The sequence below is a fragment of the Pyrus communis genome, chromosome 16 (assembly GCF_041283825.1).
Source record: "Pyrus communis isolate YQ-2024b chromosome 16, ASM4128382v1, whole genome shotgun sequence".
NCBI lineage: Eukaryota > Viridiplantae > Streptophyta > Magnoliopsida > Rosales > Rosaceae > Pyrus > Pyrus communis.
In genome coordinates this window covers 3,437,025-3,460,674 of record NC_142580.1, presented here as the reverse complement: position 1 = coordinate 3,460,674, position 23,650 = coordinate 3,437,025, and the positions used below count along the sequence as shown (strand labels likewise).

Sequence of the window (23,650 nt, the reverse complement as noted above, 5' to 3'; positions counted from 1 at the left end):
AAACAATTTTTTTTACAAATTTTTTCAGATTTTTCAGATATTTTTTTGAATTTTTTACAATTTTTTTAAAATTTTTATTCAATTAATTAATCTTTGCCGTTGGATATAAAAAAATTTGAATTCCAACACTCCAGATTGGGCCACGTGTCACAACGGTAACTTTTCAGATTTTTAAAACTATTTTTTCATTTATTTTTTAATTTATAAAGCATTTTAATATCCACCGTTGATCTCAGATCGAAAGGTGGATATTAAATCTGACTTAATTTTTTTTTTTACCGTTGAGATTGAACGGTCCAAATTAAGTGACCGTTAAGATCTAACGCACCGTGGGAAGCCACGTGGCTTCCCAACGGTAACTGACAGATTCTTTTTTTTTTTTTCTGATTTTTGTGTCGGCGACGCGCTCCCACGCGCGGGTGGGGTGCACGCGCCTGACACAAAAAAAAATTAAATATTGCGATGACGCCACCCTAGCATCAACCTGACGTCACGCCCACCCCGGGCTCTCGGGCTGGCAATCCCCCACGGGCCCAGAGCTCGGGCCTCCCCCTTCCATCGGGCTAGCCCACGCTGGAGCCCTCCCACCGGCCCTTGGGCCCTTGTTTTGGAGCCTATCCCCCGAGCCAAACTCAACGGTGGGAATGCTCTTAGGAATCTAATTACCCGTAATAACACCAAAATTAAAAAATTTAATATCTCCTTATCAAACCCTTAACCCTAAATCTGTTCTGGGAAAGGGATTCCTTGTTATCAACACGAAAAAGCATTGATCGACTCCTCCAGTTTTGCAGGTTCAGTGGAGTTTTTATTTCGGCATCTCCGGAGAAGCAGCAGCAGCATCAACCACGGCAAGTTACATGGCGCCGCCACCTGTAGCCGGCACGGAAACAAAAACACCCACTAACGAGGAACTAGATGGCGAAAATCTGGATCATGAGCTGATGGCTGGGCGCATTTCACTACTGGCTTACCTGCCCGACCTTGTCATTCAAAAATTCTTCCAGCTTGTTCCCGCTAAATTTTGTGTCCGATTGAGCCTTGTGTCCATGCAGTGGGCACACTTTTCGTCATTGGAAGCCCCCGTATTAGATTTTGACGTCGATGATGAAGGCAACCCCGGGTGTGAAGATGATCTCCGACGTGCAAAATTGTTCGTCAAGTTCGTGGAAAGGTGTTTGAAACGGTATGAGCATTGTCAAAGAGACAATGTCTCACTGGACAAATTCAGGCTTCGCATCGCATCATACAACCCTGACCTTATAGGCGCCACTAGCGCAGACAAGTGGTTGAGTTTCGCAGTGGAGAGAAGCGTTCAAGCGTTGGATATCAGCCTTCGGCCTCAAAGAAAATTAGATGATCATGGGAGGATTCATGAAAACCAAATCGGATACTACTACTGCATGCCGAGCCAAACCCTTGTGAATGCAAATTTTTTACGGAAAACTAATGAAAATGGCTTGAAATTTTTAAGTTTTAACAATAAGGACAAAATAAAGGGTTAAGTGAATAGTACTCAGATTGATTTTTAGCATAAAAATGTGGTTTTTCGTTAAAGTGAACAGTACCAGAAGCTTTTCGTTAAAGTTACCAAATTTTTAACTAGTCTCATTTTGGAGTACGTGAGACTAGGTGGCATTATTAATAGGAGTTACGACGTTTCTTGGGACAATGGGGATCTTCTTGAAGCTCTTGAAGGTGAAAGCCTTTTTCCCTGTTTGAAAGCTATGTCTCTGGAAGCTGTCATCTTCCAGAAACAAAGCTCTGTCTTCTGGTTGCCCTTCCATCAAGTCTTTGTCATTAACTTCGTGTTCTTTTAGCGCCACCACAAGCATGCTGAACTGGGTGATTGTTGTTCCAAGTTCCAGTCTCAAAACTTTGCAACTTATGCACTGCAAGGCTCGTAGGGTTCAAGTTCTGAAAGCTATAAATCTGGAATATGTGACGTTGGTCAGACATTTCCATCCATGAGATTTTGTTGATGGATAAATGCCACAAGTTGAAATACATCAACATCTCTACTCAGCACCTAAAGGTCTTGAGATTATCTGGATTAGGCCACCAACTTATTCTGAAGGCCACAATTGATACTCCAAATCTCGACGGTATTTGTTTTCGGGTTATTTGAAGCCCCATGTAATTTCTACCAATGCTCCTCAGGTATTTATGGCTATGATCGCTCTTTTTTGGGACGATGAAGAACCCGGCCCTTCATCCCATTCGCCATCCACAAACTTTCTTGGACTGAGATTTTCTTGCAAATTTTGACTGCTCCAAAGAAGTAAGATTGTGTTTTGGTGATGCTGCATCTGCTGAGGTTTTTGTTCGTCCAGAAAATTTCGGGACCTTGTTGCCTCCATTCCCAAGTGTCAAGAATTGTTTATTGTTCGACACCCCTCGTTCTCGACAAATAGAGGCCTCAACTGTTGACTTGTATCCCTCTTTACGTTCGATGGCACCTTCTGCAAAGACTATTAGAAGCGTAAAGTTTGTGGAGTCAATCTTGCCTCCACGGCCTGTTGTCCGCCGCGAATAGAGGCCATAGTTTCTGACTCGAGTCCCTTTTTCCGTTTGATCAAGGTGAATAGTTTGACGAGGAGCTTGATGATTAATGTGCAATAATTCGAAACAAGAGGTGATCGCGTAGTTTTCATTACTCGTCAGAACATGAATTTCAAAATCCTCCTGCACTAGATAATTTGTTTCATGGTTAGTTTATGCGTTGTTCGTACCTTTTCAATTCATCTATGTTGAGTCTCTCCTTGAACTTAATGTTGGCATTGTAATCAGTTTCGTGTTTACTAGTGCATTAATCTTCAGTCGTTGAGTTAGCTGAAGTGTTAAGGGGTGTACGGATATCATTTCTCTAATAGAACGCTCTTGAGCAACCAAGTGTAAGTTCGTGTAGTCGAGAGATGCAGAAATCGAGTATCCGAACTAGATCGATATTCATTAATCCTGCTCGGTTTCATACTTTCAAGGAGAGGAAGATGAGCCCTATTACATCGGAGCATGCCCGTCTATACGAGATTAAGAATCGAGTATCAGTTTCGTTTCGTTTAGCAAAGTTTTACAAGAGAGCTTGACAAGTTTACAAGGATTTAATTGTATTTTTACTGAAAATTGGTTCAGAAAACATTTTCACCAAATTGGCTTCCAACTATTTAAAAATAAAGAACTTTAATGAAAAACTCTCGGTACTATTCACTTTAATGAGAAACCACATTTTTACACTAAAAAGTCAATCCTAGTAGTATTCACTGTACTCTTTATTTTGTTCTTATCGTTAGAACTCAAAATTTTCAAGTTTTTTCATTAATTTGCTTTAAAAATAACTTCCAAACATCCTCCAAACCGCTTAATAACAGGAAATTTTTTTTTTTTAGTACATTAATATATTTTTACACTAGAAGGAGAGGAAGTTCGGCTAAAACCACATAATGAACAGCTTAATTTAATATTGAATATGTCATTCACGAGATTCAAACTTAAAACCTTTAACTTCTAAGCGAATAAGAATACTAACATATCGTAGTAGTAAATGGCAAATTAATACAAAAGAAAATAAAAAATCAATTACAAACCCTAAACCCAAAACACACCAAAACCCAAGGATCAAAACATCCCAGCCAACCCAGATAATTAATTAATCAAGCAAACCCATCTAAACAAATCAAGCGTACGGTCAAATCCGCCCACAAGTTGGTCAAATCCGCACACAGGTACCAACAATGGAAGAGATAAGGAGTAAAGGGGAAGAGGACTTACTGGGCTGGGCGGCCCAACCCTGTTGACCGCCCTTGATTTTCTCAGGTAGGGCGTAATTGACGGTGAGGACTCGGCCGTACAGCTCGGCGGCGGCGGAGTCCTCTCTCTCCAAAAACGTGACGAACCCAAAAGAGCGGTGCTTCTGGGTGGCTTGATCCAGCGGCGTCTTTACGTCCTTGATGTCCCCAAAGGGTATGAACGCCGCGTGGAGTATCGACTCGTTCACCTCCTCCGCCAGTCCTCCGACGTACATCGTGTTCTTCTGCACTGCTTGCTGCGCCATTCCCCAAATCTTCGCATTTCAGAAAATTTTCGGGTAACTCTGCAGATTTGAGATTTTGGATTTCACCAGTCTCCCTCCTTTCTTTCTTGTTTCTTCTGTGGGCCGCCTCTATATGAATGTGCTGTTATGGGCTTTAGGCCCAATATTTTTGTTATGGTTTAGTGTAATTCTTTGGAGATTTTTGTCGCCGGATCCCTTGTACATTTGTTGGGTTTGAGAACTGTTCGAATCCAATAGGTCTTGGGATCGAAACTGGCAGATAGACCAAAGATGGATAGGGTTTTGGAGGTGGGTAATGCTATGGAAACTCTCATGATTCTCTGGCACCTCACAAATGATTATTTGAATTTGAATTTGAATATTGAAAATATGAGGTGTTCTAAAATACCTTTGTTTTCCTTTTTTAAACTTTTTGTCGTGTTCATATTTAACTTCATTCAAAATACATACTCTCGTCATCCAATGAACATTAAACATGCGATAAAGAACATTTTAGTGTATTTCATTCATAGTTGATAAAATACGAGATGTGTATCGCTATTACTTGAGTTACATGTCTTTGTATTCTTTTAATATAAGCAATACTGAGAGGGCGATTCAAATACAAGACTTCAAGCTCATGTGAAATGCTCTTAACCACTTGAGTTATATGACCTTTTCAATATCTGGCGCTGAAACAAAATCTTGTGTGGTTTTTGAAATTTCAATGAAGTTGTAGCTAGAATAGCTCCCACATCATGTGAGACCATTTTGAAGTCGTTGAGATCATAATATAAATAATTTCATACTTTTTATAGGGGTGACTTTATCAACCGCACGGTTATAATGTCTTACCAAAATTCTCAATTTATGTTGAGAATTCCAACAAGAAATGAAAACTTCATTTTTTTTTTTTCAAAAAATGCAGTCAGTATTCTCAATAATTCTAGTAAATATTTATTTTGGAGATATCTGTCGTCAGTTCCCTGGTGCGTTGTTGGATTTGAGTTATGTTCGAATACAATTTGTCCTGGGATTGAAACTGGCAGGGAGAAAATAGCCAATATATTTTTGCGGCACATTGAAAACTCTCTCCATCTATCGAGATAGCTGAGCAAAAATAATAACAATCCCTTCATCTTTGTTGTCTGTCCAAAAAGTATGATAAATATGTATACAAATGAAAGGTTTAGTGGTTTTTTTTTATTTATTGTCTAGTGTTATTTTTATTTACTTATAAATGAAAGGTTTAAGGTTTAAATCTTGTGGGTTAAGAGTTCAAAATGGCAACTTTGCTAAACAGTTTAGCATGTTCTGACTTCATTCAAATACTGTCACATCTTTTGTGTAAAATGCAAATTTTTTTTTTTTTTTGCGAAATATTTCAATGAGCGTTAAGGAAGACTGTCCAAAACATTGTCAAAAATGGGTTCCACCCTAACGAATACCCACGGAAAATCATACGTTAATTTTTAAACTTCAAGAAAAGCCAAGGTGAAAATAATAGATTGAACGACGATTTAAGTACGAATTTATTTTCACCTCCGACTCAAAAACAATGTAGGGTATTCACATGCAGAATGAGGCGAACCTAGGTACATATGACAAGCCAGACCCTCGCACGCAAAACGAGGTGAACCCTTGGGTGCTCAAAAAACGAGTTGGGCTCCACGTCTGGAAAAAATATATTTTGAAGCACATGTGACTTTTTGGCACCCCCAAGAATTTCATCCATTTTTGTACATTTTAGTTAATTTTTCTTTTATTTCTCTTACCATTACAACAAACTATCATATTCATATTCTTTAAAATATATTTTACCGTGCAAAATCTATTGTACACTAAATATACATTTTACATCTATGTATTTTTTCTTATTTTTTTACTTTTCGGCTTAAATATTCTACTAAATATACACTTGTTGCTGAATAAATCGTAAATTCGCTTCCAAATACATTATAAAGATTTCCTTAATGCTAACGGAAAATATTTCGAGAAAATAAAAAAAAATTCGTTTTTCACAAAAAACATGGATTAACACTTACGGTTTTTAGTCAGTTTTGCAAATTCGTACATAAATCACCGTTCAATCTATTTATTTTCACCTTTGCCTCACTGTAAAGTTTTGAAATTTGAGGTGAGACTTTCCGTTGAGATTCTTGAGTGTAGAGCCTCACTACCATATTTTTTTAGTTTTCGGCTAAAATATTCAACTAAATTTACATTTGTTGCTTAATAAACCATAAAACTGCTCACAAATTCCTTAAAAAGTTTAAATTAATGCTTAGGAAAAATATTTTGCGAAAATCAAAAATTTGCATATAAAAAAAAAGGGTTAGGCAGGCTCAACGCACGTAAAACGAATCGAACTCAGCTCCTGCAGAACGAGGCGAACCATGGCCCGCAAAACAAGGCGAGCTCCGCTCACAGAAAACAAGGCGGGCTTCTGGCATGCAAAACGAGGCGAGCTCCACGCACGAAAAACAAGGATGGCTCCGTGCACGGTGAAACAACGTGGGCTCTATAGACTCAAAAAGGGGTGGGCTTCTATCATGCAAAACGATGCGGACACCACACATCCAGAATGAGGCAAACCCAAGCACATATAACGAGCCGAACTTTGTGCATGTAGAACAATGCGAACTCCTAGGTGCTCAGAAAACGAGTCGGGTTCCACACACGGAATTTGAAACACATGAATATGATAGTTTGTTGTAATGGGAAAAGAAATAAAATAAAAATTAACAAAAATGTACAAAAAAACATGGCTGTTAAGCGGGCTAGATGCACAAAAAAGGAGGCAAACTCAGCTCGCACAGAATGAGACGACCCATGGCATGCAAAAGAAGGTAGGCTTCTCTTAAGGAAATGGAGTCGGCCTCTGACACGCAAAACGAGGTGAGCTCCGTGCACAAAAAATAAGGCGGGATACTTGGCACAAATCGAGGCCAGCCCTGCGCATGTAAAATGAGACTGGTTCCATGCATGCCAAAACAAAAAGTTAACGATAAAATCTTAAAAAAAATAAAGAAATAAAGAAATAAAATTTTGAAAATGAGGGATCAGTATGAAGATAGCGACCAGTGCAAGTAACAATCGCTACCACCCTTGCAATTTCAATGAATTTGGGGCGCTACATAATTAGCGACAAATTCTCTTTACAATCGGTAAGTAAGTACCGATTGTTTAATTTTCTATTTTATTTATTGCTTTTTCCTTTTTCCATTGAATTTTTTCTTTCTTCCTACCTTACTTTATTTATATTTATATCTTTTTTTCGAGTGTCTTTGACATGGATTATAAGAAAATTTTCACTGAAAACATATTTTATAGAACATGAAGATGATAATTTGGTGTTATGGTAAGGGAAAAAAGAAAATCTTAATAAAAAAAACATAAAATAAATAAAATTGATGGTTTAGACACAGGTAGATGCAACAGCAACCTAAATCCAATGAGCTCAGGCACTAGCTGCAACCCATACTCATGCCCTTGGAACGCCCAAGGCGCACAGAGGCAGGGTTTAGGATTTATGAGCGTGTGAATAGTAACATGTGAACAGTAGCTAGCCATAAAAATAACATTCCGAGTTCGGCGTGTTTTAGTGCCTAGTGTACTCAAAGGATTTTTGACTCGCCACAGTGCGGTGGATAAATTTGGTTTTAAAAAGGGGTTAATCAAGACGTTTACTATAATTTTCCTGAAAACAATGGAGACTCACAAACAAACAAGTCATGGATTTCCCCTAACCTCAATGACATACAATTTCCATATAATAAATTTCATATTTGAAATCCATACATTAAAATTTTTCAATCACGATATGCATATTCCTCAATACAATTTTGAAAAGATATTTCCCTGACTCTCACAAAGCAAGGAGCATTGTTGGCTTTGTCTCGCCTCCCATTCAAAATTGTGATGAACTTTCCCTTCGAGTTGTATGAAAAGGGCAAAATTGTATTGGATGATCACTTCTTGCGCAAGTACACGACTCCAATAACCACGGAGATGCCAACAACAGCCGCTGGAACAATCCAGTATCGCTTTGTCAAATTGGCAAGCTTCTTGGGATAGCCGGGTGGCTGATTCTCGGAGAAAATCTCTAGCCCTGGAATATCCGAGGAAGTGGTGTCAAGTTCTCCAATACGTAAGGCTTTCATTTCCTCCCTGGCAGTTTTGCTGTGCCCAGCATCTTCAAAATCTTCGGTGGCATCTCGTCCTAATGAAATCGAATCTCAACACGTCAGATTACAAATTTGTGTTTGTATCTACATTGTTGTTTAAAATGATTATCTGAACTGAAACAAAATGTTCGAACAATTGAGAAAGGAAGCTTGGAAATGCACCAGTTGCAGCCAGGAGTACGTCGTCTCCACCAGGGTGGTCGTCCAAATAGGTTGACACATCATACACCTGGGATTAACCAATACACTATGATCAGATCATTCAGATTGACGTCAAATTTTAGTTCTCCAATTCAAAACAAAACAGAGAAATCAAACCAGCAACGAAAAATTAAGTTCTAAATTCGTTATGGCATCGACAATCAAATTGATCATTTCAAAACAGATCAAGACATAATTTGGAGGATGAAAAACCTCCAGCAGTGATGGGGCTGTCCCCATTCTGCATACTCAATATATCCGATATTTAGGAGAAAAAAGATGGCGAGATGCATACCAAATTTGACAGATAAAACTCACATGAATATTAATTCATAAATGCAACAAGCACAGTAAAGGCTGCAAGCATCATGAATAAAACACGACGTATGCTTAAACTAGTCACCGGTTCGTTTGATGGAAAGAGAGTTCTTTAGGCCAATTGTTGGGTACAAAAGCCAGTTACACTTTAGACAGAATACAGCAAGAGTCGCGAATCACAATCAATTACTTATACCACAAGACTACTCATCTGTAATTTAAACAAGATTATGAATAGCAAAAGCACACATGACAGATCACTCCTGATGACAATCCAATCCAACCAAACTGTACTATCTATAGGTAAAAATTTATGAGTGAAGAGGAGGAAGCTTGACCCAGAAACAGAGAAACGCAGAGGAATTACAGCAGTAAAAAGTAAACTATCGATGAAAATATAACATGGGTTTTGCAGGTAGTATTCCAAAGTCTCTTTCTTTGACCTTGTTTATGACCTATAGATTAAGGACACACTGAATCGTCCTGAACACAAACAACCCTAAAAGTTGGAATATTCAAAGTGTTTCTTTTGAAGAAACTCAAGAAATACCTTGCCATCGATGACGACCCAGCAGTTTGTGCTGTGACGCTTCTTGCATTGAATACAGCTTCGTCAACGTCGGCATCTTTCTGTGTTCGCTCAACCAACTTCAGAGATTCTCGTTGCTGCACGTTTCTTCAACCTATACCAGATATTCTCTCTCTGTTGGTTGAATCTTATTCGGGAGGACTTGTATGGTGGTAGAGGTTTTCGGTACAATAATAGGTTGCGTGCGGAGGAGGTTGTTTGACTTTCTAACTATTTCGGCTGAGCCAAAACTCTCTGTATTTAACAAAGAAACCAACTTATAATCAAATAGGATGTTTATTCTTCTTACCTAACGCATCTTCTTGTAAAGATTTTATTAGAATTCTTATCGGGTAGGGCCTTTTCGAAAATTTTACAATAAATCGGCTCATAACGTAGACCAAGAGGTGCACGATGCATGAATCGTGATCCATGCTATGAGCCGGGCCATACTACACTAATTTACAAGGATGAGGTTTGAACTCGAGTGCAAGAGACTGGATGAATTGACCTAACTCACACGTGTGTTAAACAAACTTCAATCACATTTCTACTTGGGAATGCCATTACAAGCAAAAGGAACACAGCTACATGTTTTGTAGCTTAACCTTTTTGTTTGTGAGACAATTAACCATCTTCCATCCAAACTTCAATCTCATTATGCTTGAATCCAAATGCAACAACAAAATATTAGGATAGGTAGCACCACAACTTTAAATTACTGTTGATCAACGTCTACTTTTCAGGGTCGTTGGTTAGCTTCGAAGAGTTTTCTCCAGATCCGTTAAGTTCGTCCCAAGCTTCTACCCAAGTAACCATGGCATCTGCCAGCTTGAGGAAGTATGGGTCGATCTTGCCAAGCTTAGCCTTGACTTGCTTCGAGAGTTCAAGGTAGCATTTCTGAACAGTAGTGCATTCTTTTGTAAGGACTGCAGATTGGAAGAAAGGGATCAGCTCTTCTTGCCAGAAGATACCATTGTACTCCTTTTTGAGGTTGACAAATGGATTGCTGGCTTTGCTGTGCCATATGTAGGGTAGACCAGTCTTGACTCCATATCCTAAATGATCACATATAACCTACAAGCATATAGATGTGATAAACCTTCTCCGACATCAGAGTAAATTGACAAGCAATAGATTCAAACAGAGAGTGCACCTAGAAACGTAGGAGGTATTCGTCAAGAGCTAGAGAAACTATTGCAATACACTTCTCAGGTTATCATCTCGAAGTCTGTAAGTTATCAAACGGATGTTTGAATTTCATGCAAAGTTATCTTAATTCATTCTCGACAACATATAAATCCGACGCTGATCCCTTTCCTAATAATCCTAACGACAAGAAAGTTTAACCTTACGAACAACAATCCAATTCAATGTCACGATTGAAGTGCTAAATTCCCCTAGAAAAAGTATGTAAGTACAAAAAGATAAAGAGGGTTAAAGATACAGAACTAAATAAGCAATTCAAATTACCTTCATGCACCAGCCAGCCCACATATCATCATATCTTCCAATTGGCTGACCATCACCCATGAGTCCGAAGTACATTGCCGGTCCAATCAGTTGACGGTTGAAAGCCAAGTTCATACCACACATAGGAAATAGAGTTCCCTTGGGTATTGTCAGAACTGCATCAACAAACCTGAAAACATTTTACCAAGAAATGAACACACAATTACGAAAAAAGGGCTTTCCAGTGGTTATTAGTACAGTTTTTGTGTTATTTAGGATCATTCATTATACCTAGTGTTTCTTTCCAGAGGCTTGGCAAGCTGGGTGGGAGCATCATAGTCCGGGATGTTGAGCCAGAGACCATGAGAAACTGCGGTTGGAACACCCTCACGGAGACTAAAAGGATATCCGCGTACAAAGTCTGCACCTTCTCTGTACGGATCATATAAAGTCTTGAAAAATAGAGGAGTTGATGGATTTAACAGGTTCTTTATATGTTGTTCAGGTGCATTGATCTCTTTCCCAGATGGGTCTTTCGCAACCTGCATACAAAGATACAGATTTCAACAAATGCGAGATTTCGAAATTTTTCGCAGTAACACGAACAACGTTACGTATAATTCATACCAACAGATAAACACAAATTGGACAAACGTGAAATTACATAACACATCAAAAACTTGTTTCCATAAAACACAAAAAACCCAGATCAAAACCAAAATGCTTAAGTTATATGGTGTAAACTCCACAATCCCAATTAAAAAAAATTAAAAAAATTAAAAAAACCATCGCAATTTCATCACTCGGAAATCCAAAATTTGACAAAAATTGACAAAACGCATAAAAACCCCGAACCCCATTTCCTAAAAAACTTCAAGATCCATCCGGTTGAATCTAAAATCTCATTTTTTTAGAGAGGGAGAGGGAGAGAGAGGGATGTTAATTCTTACAAAGCAATCGTCGTCAATGGTAAAGATGTACTTCTTCTTCGAGACCAAGTACCCAAAGCAGCGACAAGCAGAGTCCTTGAAGGAAATGCAGGAGGCCTTGGGACCCAGAATTCGATTAATATCGTTGCGATTGAAGAGCTCGTAGTCGAATCCGTCAGGGACCCTGACGGTCCGCGACGGATCGCCGTCCTGGACGATGATCAGGTGGTAGGGCTCGAAGTACGGCCGCCACATCTCCAAGAAGTCCAGGTTTCGAATCGTCGGGATTACAATGTCGAGCTCGTCTTTCAGGATCGGCGTCGGTTTTGCGTCGGAGAAAGCAGCTCCTCCCGCCATTGCTGGCTCTTGGTGGCGGAGCAGAGAGGCACTACTGTTACAGAAGAAACGCAGATAGTAAGAAAGAATCGGGTTCGACTTACGATGTTACGAGGAAAGCGGGATTTGTCTTTGACTCTTTTGACTGTTTATGTATGGTATAGGTGGACGGAAAGGTCACGTCGATTGTGCGTGGAAGGGTAATTTGGTCAATTTCATAAGTTCTGTAAGTTGCAGAATCCGAACTGGACTAGTCCATTTGTAGTGGGCTTCCAGTGTGATCCATATTTAAAAAAAAAAAAAAAAAAAGTTAAAGAAAATGATTTGAAAATTTTAAATTTTAACGATAAAGATAAAATAAATGATAAATTGAATAATACCAGAGTTAACTTGTTAGTATAAAAATATGGTTTTTCGTTAAGATAAACAGTACCAAAAGCTTTCGTTAAGGTTCCCTATTTTTAACTATGATGCTTAATCGGACTTGCTCCTTTATAAATTTTTTTTTTGGTAAAAATAATAATAATAATAATATTTTTTTTTCCACATGCCTTGCATAATGGAATTGGATCCCATCCGGATCCATTCTATGGGGATCCCTCTTAGCGATTCATCGTGTATCGTGCAATCAGAAATTATTTATCTTTGTTTATTTAAAATTAAACACAAATAGTATCTGACGAAAACTTATCGTACGATGTACGATGAACTAGGATGTGTGAATCCTTATAAAGTGAATCTGAAGAAGATCCTCTTCCTTGCATAATTACTTGGATGGGAGCCCACTGAATCAAGAAATCGGTTTGATTGTCTTTTTTATTTTTTATTTTTTTAATAAAATGATAAATTTAATATATATATATATAAAAGACATCTTTCAAATTTTTACCAAAAAAAAAAAGACATCTTTCAAATAATTTAAATCGAAGCAATTGGATATCCAATTTATGTTTAAGAAGGACTGAGACGTGGCCCAGAATCCTACTGAAGGCAGCAGTTGGAATTTTCTCGGGTGAAATGTCTCACCAATCTAGACCAACTCTATCAACAAATTTTTCACTGGGATATTCTTCTAATGCAAGCAATTGGATATCTGATTCATACTTGAGAAGGCATCGACAATCTCTCATTTTCATATCACCAATATTTTGTTCATACACGTGTCTTTCATTTTCATTGTGGCAAGTTTTTGTTTCAGAAAATTGTTAGGCACTTCCAAATTCTCATTATGCACTTCAAATTTTCTATATTTAAAAGAAAAATACATTTGTGTGTGCACAACAAGATTTTTAAAGTGCTAATAACAATTCCATTGTGTTTATTGAGTAATCAGGATGTCTAAGAGCAAGATTATCGACAACCATCGTGCTATTCACACACCCTTTTTACCTCACACACGCCCTTATTAATTTTTTGTCATTGATCTTCTTTAATTCATTCAATCTGACGACTGAAAGTTGGGAGGGATGTGTGAGCAATAAAAATGGATGTATGGATAACATTACCCTATCAACGATCCCAATTAATGGGTTTTTGTTTAAGATTAAGATTATCAACAAACCCTATTAATCATGCTGATAATCAAACACAGAAAAGTCATCATACAACAGATGACCATCCTTATAGTGAACACGGTGATAGCAGTCATCGCAGAAGACGGGTTCTCACGAGCCCACTGGTCGTCGGCCGTCACCCTTGTCGCTCTAAATACTTCACAAGCATTACATTTTCGTGCAACCGACTTCAACTGAAATAAGAGCAATGGTTAAGCTGCCTTGTTTCGTATGTCTTGCGGATGAAGCAATCTCATGTCTCTAATTACGATTGTATGTCTGCAATCTCCCTGTTGACAGTACAGATATTCAACGTCGAGTCGGAATTTGAAGTCACAAACCCAAGTCTTGTGCATGTCAAGGGTTCTGAAACTTGGCAATTCAGAGCTCGCGACATCATTTACAGTTGCTTTTAGCTTCTTCTTTTGTGACATTCCGGTTACAAGGCATTTCTATTTTCTGAAAGCCTCGTCATTCGAGTTTCTAAGCCAACAGAGTACAGGTTCGCTGTAATCTACTGCAAATGGATCCCTAAGATCGTTGCAAAATGTCTTCGATAAGGAAGTATCCCGAAGGATCATGTTGACCGGCCTTCTGCATCGCATTGTCTGTTGAGCAGTAGATCTTATCCCTCAGTTCGGTTAAAGTTTGCTGTCTAAGAACCAACAACTCTCGGATCTTCATCCGTTTTCGCACGTTATGGTAAACCCCAATTGAAAGAACAACTTCTGGATAGTGCACAGGCATGGAGTAATCCTGAATGCTGGCTGACATTTTTATCTTCACAGTTGAACTTGCATATCTTAGGGTTCATCTTATCATAAACTGCCCTAGAGGACGTAGCGGCGTGATCTGCATGGATATTCGAATTGGGGTTTGAATTGAATGAATGCAGCGTCTCACGGCTGCTTTGTCTTCGTCTTGCTTCTATTTGATTCTTTTTATACGCCCCACCTTTGCAATATAAGTTTCGTCCAGAGCTTGGTTATAATATTTTCCTCGTTTTCTCTTCTTGGATTTCTTTTCACAAGTTGTATGGCTTGATGTCTCAGAATCTTGTGCTCTCCCTTCTTGTTCATCGTCCTCAAACGCTACCTTGATAACCATGTCCACCAGCTCCTTATCAGTGAAGATCTTAAGCTCGTCCACCCAAATATCTTTGTTGGAAACTTGGGACGAATGTGAAGATACTTCGGCCTCTAAATCCTGGATTTCTTAGATAATGGAAGGCTGAAACAAAGGACGCTGGTGAGGCGACCTACCAGATTGGGGACGTATATTGGCCCGCCTCTGAGAACTGAGAGCTCCTCCTCTTCCTTATCACAGCCATTGCTGTTGTTAGCTTCAACACCGCCTGCACTGCCGTTCTCTGTCATGGTCATTTATCTGTTAGGGGAAGTCTAGGGTTTCTGTGTGATAGAGGCAGAGATTATATTTTTTCTGTTGGATTAAAAGGTTTCCTAGTCGGACTTTACATGTTTTTCTTGTTCTTATAGGATTTTAATTACATATAGGGTGGCTTTTGCTTTGAAGTGGTCTTGCTGATTCATTCTTTGCCGACCCTTGATGAATTAGCCAATTAGCCGACGCCAACGATCATGTTCCGGCTAATCATCTTCACGAAAATGTTCCCATGGATTACGATGATCATGCTCCGGCTAGGGTTTCGAAAAAACTTGAGAGTGCCCGACAAAGATAGGCTGATATAATGCAGAAATTGTTGCCCCCCACAATTTTTTTCCGTGACTAGTGTAAGATACGCTGATACATATATGGACTACTTTCATGCATCAAGTGTAAGATCACAAAAAGCTTACTTGTTTGCTTGTTAGTTTACAGATTGTTTTTCAGAGTGCATATAAACCAGCAATTGGTTGTCACAAGCTACGGCCACAGCACCCGACCTCGAGTCATCGGTAGCAATACAAGAAACACTGCCACCTGATACCATCACAAAACATAGTGTAAAAACCATCAGTTCAACAAAAAAATAAGTAAAATGATTCATCAGTTTCGTCTGAACCATGACTATCATCTATAAAATATTAGGAATCTGAGGCAGAATGAAGCAATCAACCAGAAGCAAAAGCACAGCAAATGTAAGTCATATACTGATGCATGTTTCACTAATGAAATCTGCCGTGGATGAAAGGCTGTTTCTAGAACCAATTATTGTAGGGTTCATAGTTCGACAACGTCTGCTTTCTGACATTATTCTTTAAGATAGTAATCGCGGATGCATACCGTTAAAATGATGCGTATCGCCAAGTTTAGTTCCTGTTGATAACTCCCACGTATACACAAGTCCATCACTAGTACCACAGATCCCTTGACCAGCCGATGCACCAACAACAGCAGCTCTGTACAGAGAGTTTAAAAGTTAAAACAGCTGAATTCTCAATTCTGGAAAGGTTTGTACCCTCTCATTGTTTAAAAATAGTAATGTCCAATAATCAGCAATACATTCTAATCATCAGAGAAACACCTGTAGACAGGCATTTCAAGTTTATCTTTACCAATGTCTAATCCTTGAGACTTTCCTCGAAAAAAGCAGAAATTTCTACTCTACTTGTTCTAAGACCAATAACTGAACTGAAATAGCATAGAAAATACCAGATTAATATGAAATCAGTCGATTAGTTATTGGCAATAACTGATCTCAATTTCATAAAGTTCAACGCCCCGAAAAATAGTTGAAGAATTCCATTCCAGTGCACGAAATGGTCAACACACCTTGGATCCAATGTACTTCCGAATATCATCGTATTTTTCACCATTAGAGCAAGCCTCCACCTTCCCACTGGGTTTAAGTCACAATCACCGGACATATAGTCTTGACTATCAAAATCAGAAGATGATGAGACAAGAAGCCAGACAGCAAGGTCTTCCCCCTCCAAGGAAAATTGGCCATCACATGTGGCTGGCATCATTTGCTTGAGGTGTTCTTCTATATCAGAGTAGCCGGAAACAGGGCACTGTATTTGCCAAGTAAACAAACTGATAGGAATGAATTGACAGACTGAAGTGCTTGATGCAGAGAACGTTGACACGAGGATGCGTTTAGAAATATCCCTGAAAGAAAATGCCGTTGCATGTTACTACTAATCAATTTTACATAGAATGAAATTGATTGCCCAAAATTTTTATATTAAATTAGGTCAATAACAAACATATAACCTATTATACACAAAATTCATATAACAGGCGAACTGAAAGCTGATAGAATCAGACAACAGAACTAATGGCTGGAAACTTTTTATCTAAATAATCCAGATCAGGTAACACAATTAGGACCAATTATCAAGCCTATATGATTCCACATAACAGTGAACCAGTGATATTTTACTTTATGAAAGAAGACTCTTATGTGCGGTAGGCCTCCTCAGTAGTTTAAGAAAGGCATACCATAGACTGAATTCACCACAACCATTATGGCCAACAACTATATGAGTACAATTTGGAATTCCCTTCAACTCCACTATTCCAGGGGAGATGCAATCTTCGGCTGGCAGAACATAATTCTCTATCCGTGCACTGCAAACAAGGAATTTGAAGCCCCATTAAAATTTGTTTAACAGAAGATATGGAAACAACTCGAAACAGCAAATGATTGTCGGCAAACATGAAAATCAGTAACGCAATTTGTGGTGCACCATCAGATTTAATCGATTGGCTAGGAAAAAAGGGGAAAAATATCTCAGAACACAAAGTGTGCACATGGCACGACTTACAAATAGACAATTGCGTAAGGTTATAGGCTTATAGCAAGTGCCACGTTTCCCCACTGAACTAGTGGTTGATGTATTAAAGGTAAATCTAGTACAAAATCTGCACCAGCAATCAAATACCTGGACTTTTGACACAATACTCCCACTCTATTGAAAATAACACTTACAAAGTTTGACACCCACACTTGTATTAGAGTTGTTGAAAGAAAGGTTTTAGATACTCACCTCCACATTGAGTTCATAACCCACAGATGCAGTCTCCCACTTTCTCCAACAGCAACAATATTGTTGGGTTTACAAACCAATATACATTCTAAACTGTCTACTGCTTTCAATCTTGCCACCACTGAAACATAACCGAGTTTTACTTCCACAATCTTCACTGTATTCTCCTCTGAGCAGTTTGACGTACATGTGGAGCATGAACAATCAATACTCCCCTGCCTAAGAATATTTAAAGGAATCCTTATTAGTAACTTTAATCCTAATTTACGACATTACTTTTTAAAAATCTGCATAGATGGTTAACCTGCAGTAAGGTGTTTTAATGCTGTCAAGTAAAACAAGACATCGCCCATCTGGAGTGAATTGCAAACTGGATCTTTCCAAAGAAATCTGGCAAAGAGTAAACACATATGTCAAAAAAATTGATAATAAAGCAAACAAGTCTACCAAGCCAAATGAATACAAGAACTTACTTTACCAAAGTAGTCTTTTCGCATGGGCCATGTTACGGATGTGTGACCAACAAAAGAAGGGCATCCAACACGTGGTCCCTCAATTTGTATCTTGTAGATGAATAGGCTTCCGTCCTTGTCAACCAGATGGCCACATAAAACACAAACGTAAGTTTCAGTCCCCTTTGCACTCAACAATGCTGACAAAACAGGACTTTGATGGGAATAACATCCCACAAACTCAAGATTGCCCGCTAGTTCGTTATTAAATTCCATACTGTGAGACTTCGAGTCTGAATGATGTGGAATACTATTGTGATCATGAATGATGCTCATCCCCTGTTTCTGAGATGTTTCAGAGTTGTTTAACTTGAGGAGGTTCTCGTGTTCAACCACATCCTTGTCAACATGGTTTTCTACACGTGAAACAGGCAAATCAAGTGAGTACGAAGTATCTTTTTCTCCAGAGGCAACAAATAATGCTTGATCTTGTAATGCAGCAGGAACACTACTGTTTATGGGACCTTTAGATATTGTGGAAGGTTTCTCTGCATTCAAACAACTGGAATGTCCCCCAATCTTGGCTTCAGCACAGAATGAATCTATCTTATTTGAAGTGTCATCAGAAGAACCCATTTGCAAAGTCTCCAACGCAAGCAAAGTCTCTGTGGAAGGGTATGATTCAGGCACATAAATATCACCATTATTTCTGCATACTATACTCTCTGAGAACGGAGCACTGTAGTTTCCTTTGTGAACTTTCCTCCTGGTATATACTAAGTTTGAAACTTTAGTAAACGACTCATTTCCAATTTCTGCAACAGTTCTCTTATCAGCATTTTCATTCTCTGATGTTTTTGAAGAATTCAACATGCCTCTTTGGTTATCATCAATTACATCTGTCGTTGAATAACCAGAATCAGTACTTGAGTTAGCTAGAATTTCATAAGAAACAGTGCACATAGAGTTGGAAAAAAAAATTATGGAGTTCGGATCACTAATTTGTTCATAACCTGATAATAGAAAAAAAAAGTACCAGAGTAAAGAAATTGTAACAAATTGTCACAACTCACAAGGCGAAGAAACTAAAATGTCATGTCATTTTATCTAACTTACGAGGCCAGTAGAAATAGAAGGCGCTTCATCTCAACAACTAGACTGAAAATGAGTACTTTAGATAGACATATCCCAGAATTTGGGAACCAAAATAAAATTTAACTGAAACAATTGGTGTAAAAAAATTACCTTCAGGGAGATTAACTGAAGTTTCATTGCTTTGCTTAGATTGGATAACACCGAGTGAGCATCCATCCCTATTAGCAAATTCATCCCTGATTTCTTCAGAAACGACTCTGTTATGAGGAGATGTACAAACTGGTATAGACCCAGATATGTATGTGTCACATTCCTCAAGCCTCCCAGTAGAATCCATGCATACATCCTTATAGGGAAAGATATATTTGCTTCCATTGATCTCAAGATGATTATCTAAAGATTTTTTATGCTTATTAACAGAAACAACTTGCCCATAACTGTTGAGAAGGCATGCATCATCAGAACTATCTTCATCAGCTTCAGCCTTATCAGAGGAACATATCATGTGGTTGACTACACGGTCACCATATTGATCACCCTCTAAACTGTCAGGAACAATAGACCTTATTGGAACAATTGAACCAAGATCGCTATTTAGGATATACATCCCTTCTTCCTCAGCATCTTTAGTTGCAGAAAGCATTACACCTACAAGTATAAAGAAAAGAATAATCAACCAACTATAAAAGGGCCGAGCGTAAAAATAATAACGTTCAATAAAGTACCAGGGGATGGAGCACTGGTTTCATTAATTTCCTCTTGAGATTTCACCATACAACGCAGAATTTCTGAAGGGCTAACAGTACCCTTTTCCTTTCTCGAACCCTTCTTCAGCAAAGGAATGGCTTGTGGAAGAAGAAATGCCATCATTGACTTGGCCATTTCTTGTCCAACTGAATCAAAATCATTAATTTCAGAACTTGCATTTGGTTTAGAAGCGTCTGTTTCTTGTTCTGGGTGTGATTCAGTCACCAAACCTTCAGAAATGACCACATTCAAGGCACTTCTATCCTGGATAGTTGAAGCAGATTCAGAAGTATTATCTGCATTTAATGCCGAAATAGTGGAATAGATTATCAATTACCAATACTTGAAGCCACCATCTGGGGTGCTCACAATGGAATGGCATACTATGAAACAAGCGGATATTTAATGATTACCTTGTGTAAAATCTAAGGTATCAGGAGCACAAAGATCAGTAAAAGCTTCGGAATCTTTTGGTATTGTAGAATCCATATTTTTTTCTTCTGGTGCCATCAGGTCGAAATCTTGATACCTGTCATGCTGTAGAGTATGTCATTCAACAGAAAACCGACTACAGAACCATAACATAAGCAAAACTGAGGACAAATGGACAACTTTTCTGAACAAGCTTAGAGAAGCCTAGTTTGGACTAAGCACAGTGATGTGAACAAATATTTAAAGATATGTGAGAATGTGTGTTTTCAAAAGGTTTCCACGGATATGTGAATCAAACTGGAATCAACAAAATAGTGAAGTGTTCTCAGCTTCCTATGGGGTTTTGAGGGAAGATGAATAAAAAGGGAAATGAGCTCACAGGTTTTTCTTCATCTACAGGCAAGTTGCTGGCTAACACAGTAGATTTACAACTTCCAGAACCAACCAAAAGCCTGGCTTCTTCATGGGCAGAATCCTTCCTGAGATGATTGGAGAAGCAAACAGAATCCAGTGGTAAACTATCTTTGGCGGAAAAGTCACTCTCTTCGTGATGAGCAGGTACTAAATGCACTAATGGTGGCGAGACTTTTGGATGTGATTCTGTCAGCAACCCTTCAGGAATGACCACCTTCAAGGCACTTCTATCCTGGATGGTTGGAGCAGAATCAGAAGTCTTATCTGCATTAAGACGACAAAAATGAAAGATGATGATCAATTACCATTACTTGAAGCCACAAGCTGCGGTGATCACAGTGGAACTACAGAGTATGAAACAAATGGAGAGTTAAGATTACCCTGTGTTAAATCAAGGGTATCTGGAGCATAAAGGCCAACATCAGTAAGACCTTTGGAATCTTTTGGCACTGTAGCATCTACATTTTTGTCTTCTAGTTCCATTGGATCCGCATCTTGAGACCTATCAAGCTGTAAGAAGTTGAGAATGTCTCAATCAACAGAAATTCACTACAGAACTGTGAGTCTGACACAAGCAAAATTGATGACGATGGACATCTTTTCTAAACAAGCATAGAGAAGCCTAGTTTGAAGTAAGCAGTGATGTAAGCAAATAAATATTTGGGCATATGCGAAAACTTGTGTTTTCAAGCATCTACAAAAATATACGAATCAAAAAGGAACCAATAAAATAGTGAAGTATTTTCAGCTTCGTTTGGGGTTTGGGGGGAAGATGAATAAGAACGGAAAATGTGCTCACAGGTTTATCTTCATTTGCAGACAAGTTGCAAGCTAGCCCAGTAGATTTACAATTTCCAGAACTTGTAAAAAGCCTTGTGTCTTTATGAACAGCATCCTTCCTGAGATGATTGGAGACGCCAGCAAAATCTAATGGCAAAATATCTTTGGCTGAAAACTCACTCTCTTCTTGATGAGCAGGTAATGGTGGCAATACCTTCGGATATTTACAAATGTCATCTTCATTCACAGCATTCTTCCCATTATTATGATATCTCTTCTTCCCTTTTGAAGCCTCAGCTACAGATGCCAGATATTCAGGTCTGCTTCTTCTAATGCTAGCCGAACTGAATGAATTCGAATTTACAAGTTCACGTCTCCTACTTCTCTTCCCTGTGATTCGTGGTGTTGCCACGAATGAACATGGCTCTGGGGAATGATTATCGACATCTGTTCCAGAGGCCCTGTTACAGAAGCTCAAAGGTAACAAACTCCTTTCTGCTGTTCCATTAACATTTGCTGCCATCTCCCGAAGTAACCTCTGGACAAATGGATTTTTGAAGCCAAAAAACTGCATTTAAAACACAAAAAAAATCAATCTTCTGAGTTACTATCATTTTCTGTTTGATTTATTTCAGCAAACATGTGAAGAATGAAGTAAAATAGAAAGGAAATCCTATGCTTCTCTCGCAGACAGAATGGTTAAATAATAAATATCATCCTGCATAGAGGTTGACCAGATTCCGAAAAGGCGCCATTCCAATGGACGAGATCAACTAAGGTTGTACAACAATAAAATAACCTATATCAGAAGGACTAGTTTATGGAGAGTTGAGTCATGAGTTGAAATTAACTGAACATGTAGAAGATGACTAACACAATAAGTTGTCACATAGCATAGTTTACTGTGTCACTAGTGAATGTGTTTCAGATGAACCAAAATCTTAATGTTGCTAAGGACATTTATGTTTTTCATGGTAATTAACTTAGACATTTTTCTTTCTTGCTAGGAGTGTCCACAGAACAAAGTAACAACAAAACCCAATTGCTTACAATAAAAGCAATTCCGAAGTACACTACAAACGAAAAAGGAATCAAATTCTACCTCCACACCATCAATCTTGCATGAAAACCTCTTCCCGTGCCAAATCTTCAACCGGGGAAAAAATGTCTTCTGAAATTTCTCCCATGCCATATCTGGGGTTTGCCCAGAACAGGATTGTCCATCAGCACAAATAATCTGCACATTTAAAAAATTACCTTTCCATTCAAGCATAAAATCAAAATATGCAACCGAAAAACTGAATGTCATTAAGATATCATTAAACAATCAAAAGCTGCAGGGGTTTGGCTACAAACCGAAAATAAAGGTCCTTTAGGACCTTCTTGAATCTCCATCTTATATGTGCTCCCATTGTGAGCTCGAACCGCCTGATACCCAACCGGATACGGATACCGATCTTTCCCCTACAAAATTTCAACACAATTCAACAAAATTTCAAAGATAGCATGAATTCATGTTAAAATTAGGATTATACTGAAAATAATCACCAACTTAATAGTCTTATAATACTTTATCACTAAACTAATTACTCATCCTAATTTAATTCAATCAATCAAATCTTACAAACCCTAACCTAAACTCTAGATTTTCGAAATTAAGAGGAGGGAAAGACGAAAATCGAACCCGGGAGGAGCTCCAGTACTTCTTGTCCCAAGGTCCGGTGTAGAGGGAGCCGATGGATGTGATTTCGAGATCGTCTGGCTTCTCCGCCGCTCCACTGGGTTTTGTTTCTCCGGGGACTTTCGGAGACTTCGTCATCTTTTAGGTCTGAGCTTTCGAAAAGGCGACAGTAAATTAGCGGCAAAATATTTAATTTATATTTTTCAGAGAAAGAGAGGGAGGAGGACGTGTTTGTGGCGGGAACGAAAACGAGAGGGCTTTTGGAGATTGAAGAAATTAAAAGAGATAATTACATTTCATACATTCCAGGTTTGAGATATTTTTCAAATTGGGCCATAAAGTTTCGGAAATAGGAAATATCCCAGACCTTTCTTTAACTATTCAACCTGCTCCTCGAAGAAAGGTAATGAATTTATATTGTATCAATTCATATTTTTCTAAGGAATTATTTGAATATTCATTAAATTGATAATCTGATGAAAGTGAAATCCGTAAATAGGTTAGCATGTAAGTCATATTTGT

At 38.5% G+C, this 23,650-nt stretch overlaps 3 protein-coding genes and 2 pseudogenes across 9 annotated transcripts; all 5 read right to left on the bottom strand.

Annotated features, from left to right (window-relative positions):
• Positions 1–3,706: 3,706 nt before the first annotated feature.
• On the bottom strand, positions 3,707–4,051 carry LOC148689838 (uncharacterized). Its single transcript, XM_088687845.1, has one exon. It carries the CDS (start codon positions 4,049–4,051, stop codon positions 3,707–3,709), a length of 345 nt encoding a protein of 114 aa, XP_088543971.1.
• A 3,718-nt stretch (positions 4,052–7,769) lies between these two features.
• LOC137731412 (cytochrome b5-like) lies at positions 7,770–9,702 on the bottom strand (annotated as a pseudogene). Its single transcript, XR_015957953.1, has 3 exons — positions 9,287–9,702; positions 8,380–8,446; positions 7,770–8,252 (listed from the first exon to the last, which is right to left on the bottom strand). The product of XR_015957953.1 is annotated as a cytochrome b5-like (transcript).
• Positions 9,703–9,831: 129 nt separating this feature from the next.
• Positions 9,832–12,153, bottom strand: LOC137731411 (putative UDP-arabinopyranose mutase 1). The gene is made up of 4 exons (XM_068470519.2): positions 11,707–12,153; positions 11,048–11,298; positions 10,778–10,946; positions 9,832–10,381 (listed from the first exon to the last, which is right to left on the bottom strand). Exons 1-4 carry the CDS (start codon positions 12,040–12,042, stop codon positions 10,040–10,042), a joined length of 1,098 nt encoding a protein of 365 aa, XP_068326620.1. The 5' UTR covers positions 12,043–12,153; the 3' UTR covers positions 9,832–10,039.
• A 1,339-nt stretch (positions 12,154–13,492) lies between these two features.
• Positions 13,493–15,089, bottom strand: LOC137732187 (snRNA-activating protein complex subunit pseudogene; annotated as a pseudogene).
• LOC137731315 (DNA binding protein) lies at positions 13,493–23,448 on the bottom strand. 6 transcript variants are annotated; one of them, XM_088688004.1, is made up of 17 exons: positions 23,132–23,392; positions 22,804–22,911; positions 22,550–22,684; positions 21,467–22,015; positions 21,048–21,177; positions 20,633–20,931; positions 20,235–20,358; positions 19,800–20,117; positions 19,225–19,722; positions 18,001–18,878; positions 17,832–17,917; positions 17,528–17,746; positions 16,980–17,108; positions 16,308–16,646; positions 15,819–15,934; positions 15,392–15,515; positions 13,493–14,943 (listed from the first exon to the last, which is right to left on the bottom strand). In XM_088688004.1, the coding sequence occupies exons 1-16, from the start codon at positions 23,264–23,266 to the stop codon at positions 15,403–15,405; spliced, it is 4,176 nt and encodes a 1,391-aa protein (XP_088544130.1). In that variant the 5' UTR covers positions 23,267–23,392; the 3' UTR covers positions 13,493–14,943; positions 15,392–15,402. The 6 variants fall into 6 exon arrangements, 5 of the variants coding, with proteins under 5 accessions (XP_088544130.1, XP_088544131.1, XP_088544132.1 ...); XM_088688005.1 differs by lacking the exon at positions 13,493–14,943 and adding an exon at positions 15,235–15,274; XM_088688006.1 differs by lacking the exon at positions 13,493–14,943 and having other exon boundaries at positions 15,281–15,515; positions 18,001–18,395; positions 18,504–18,878.
• Between the last annotated feature and the right edge of the window lie 202 nt (positions 23,449–23,650).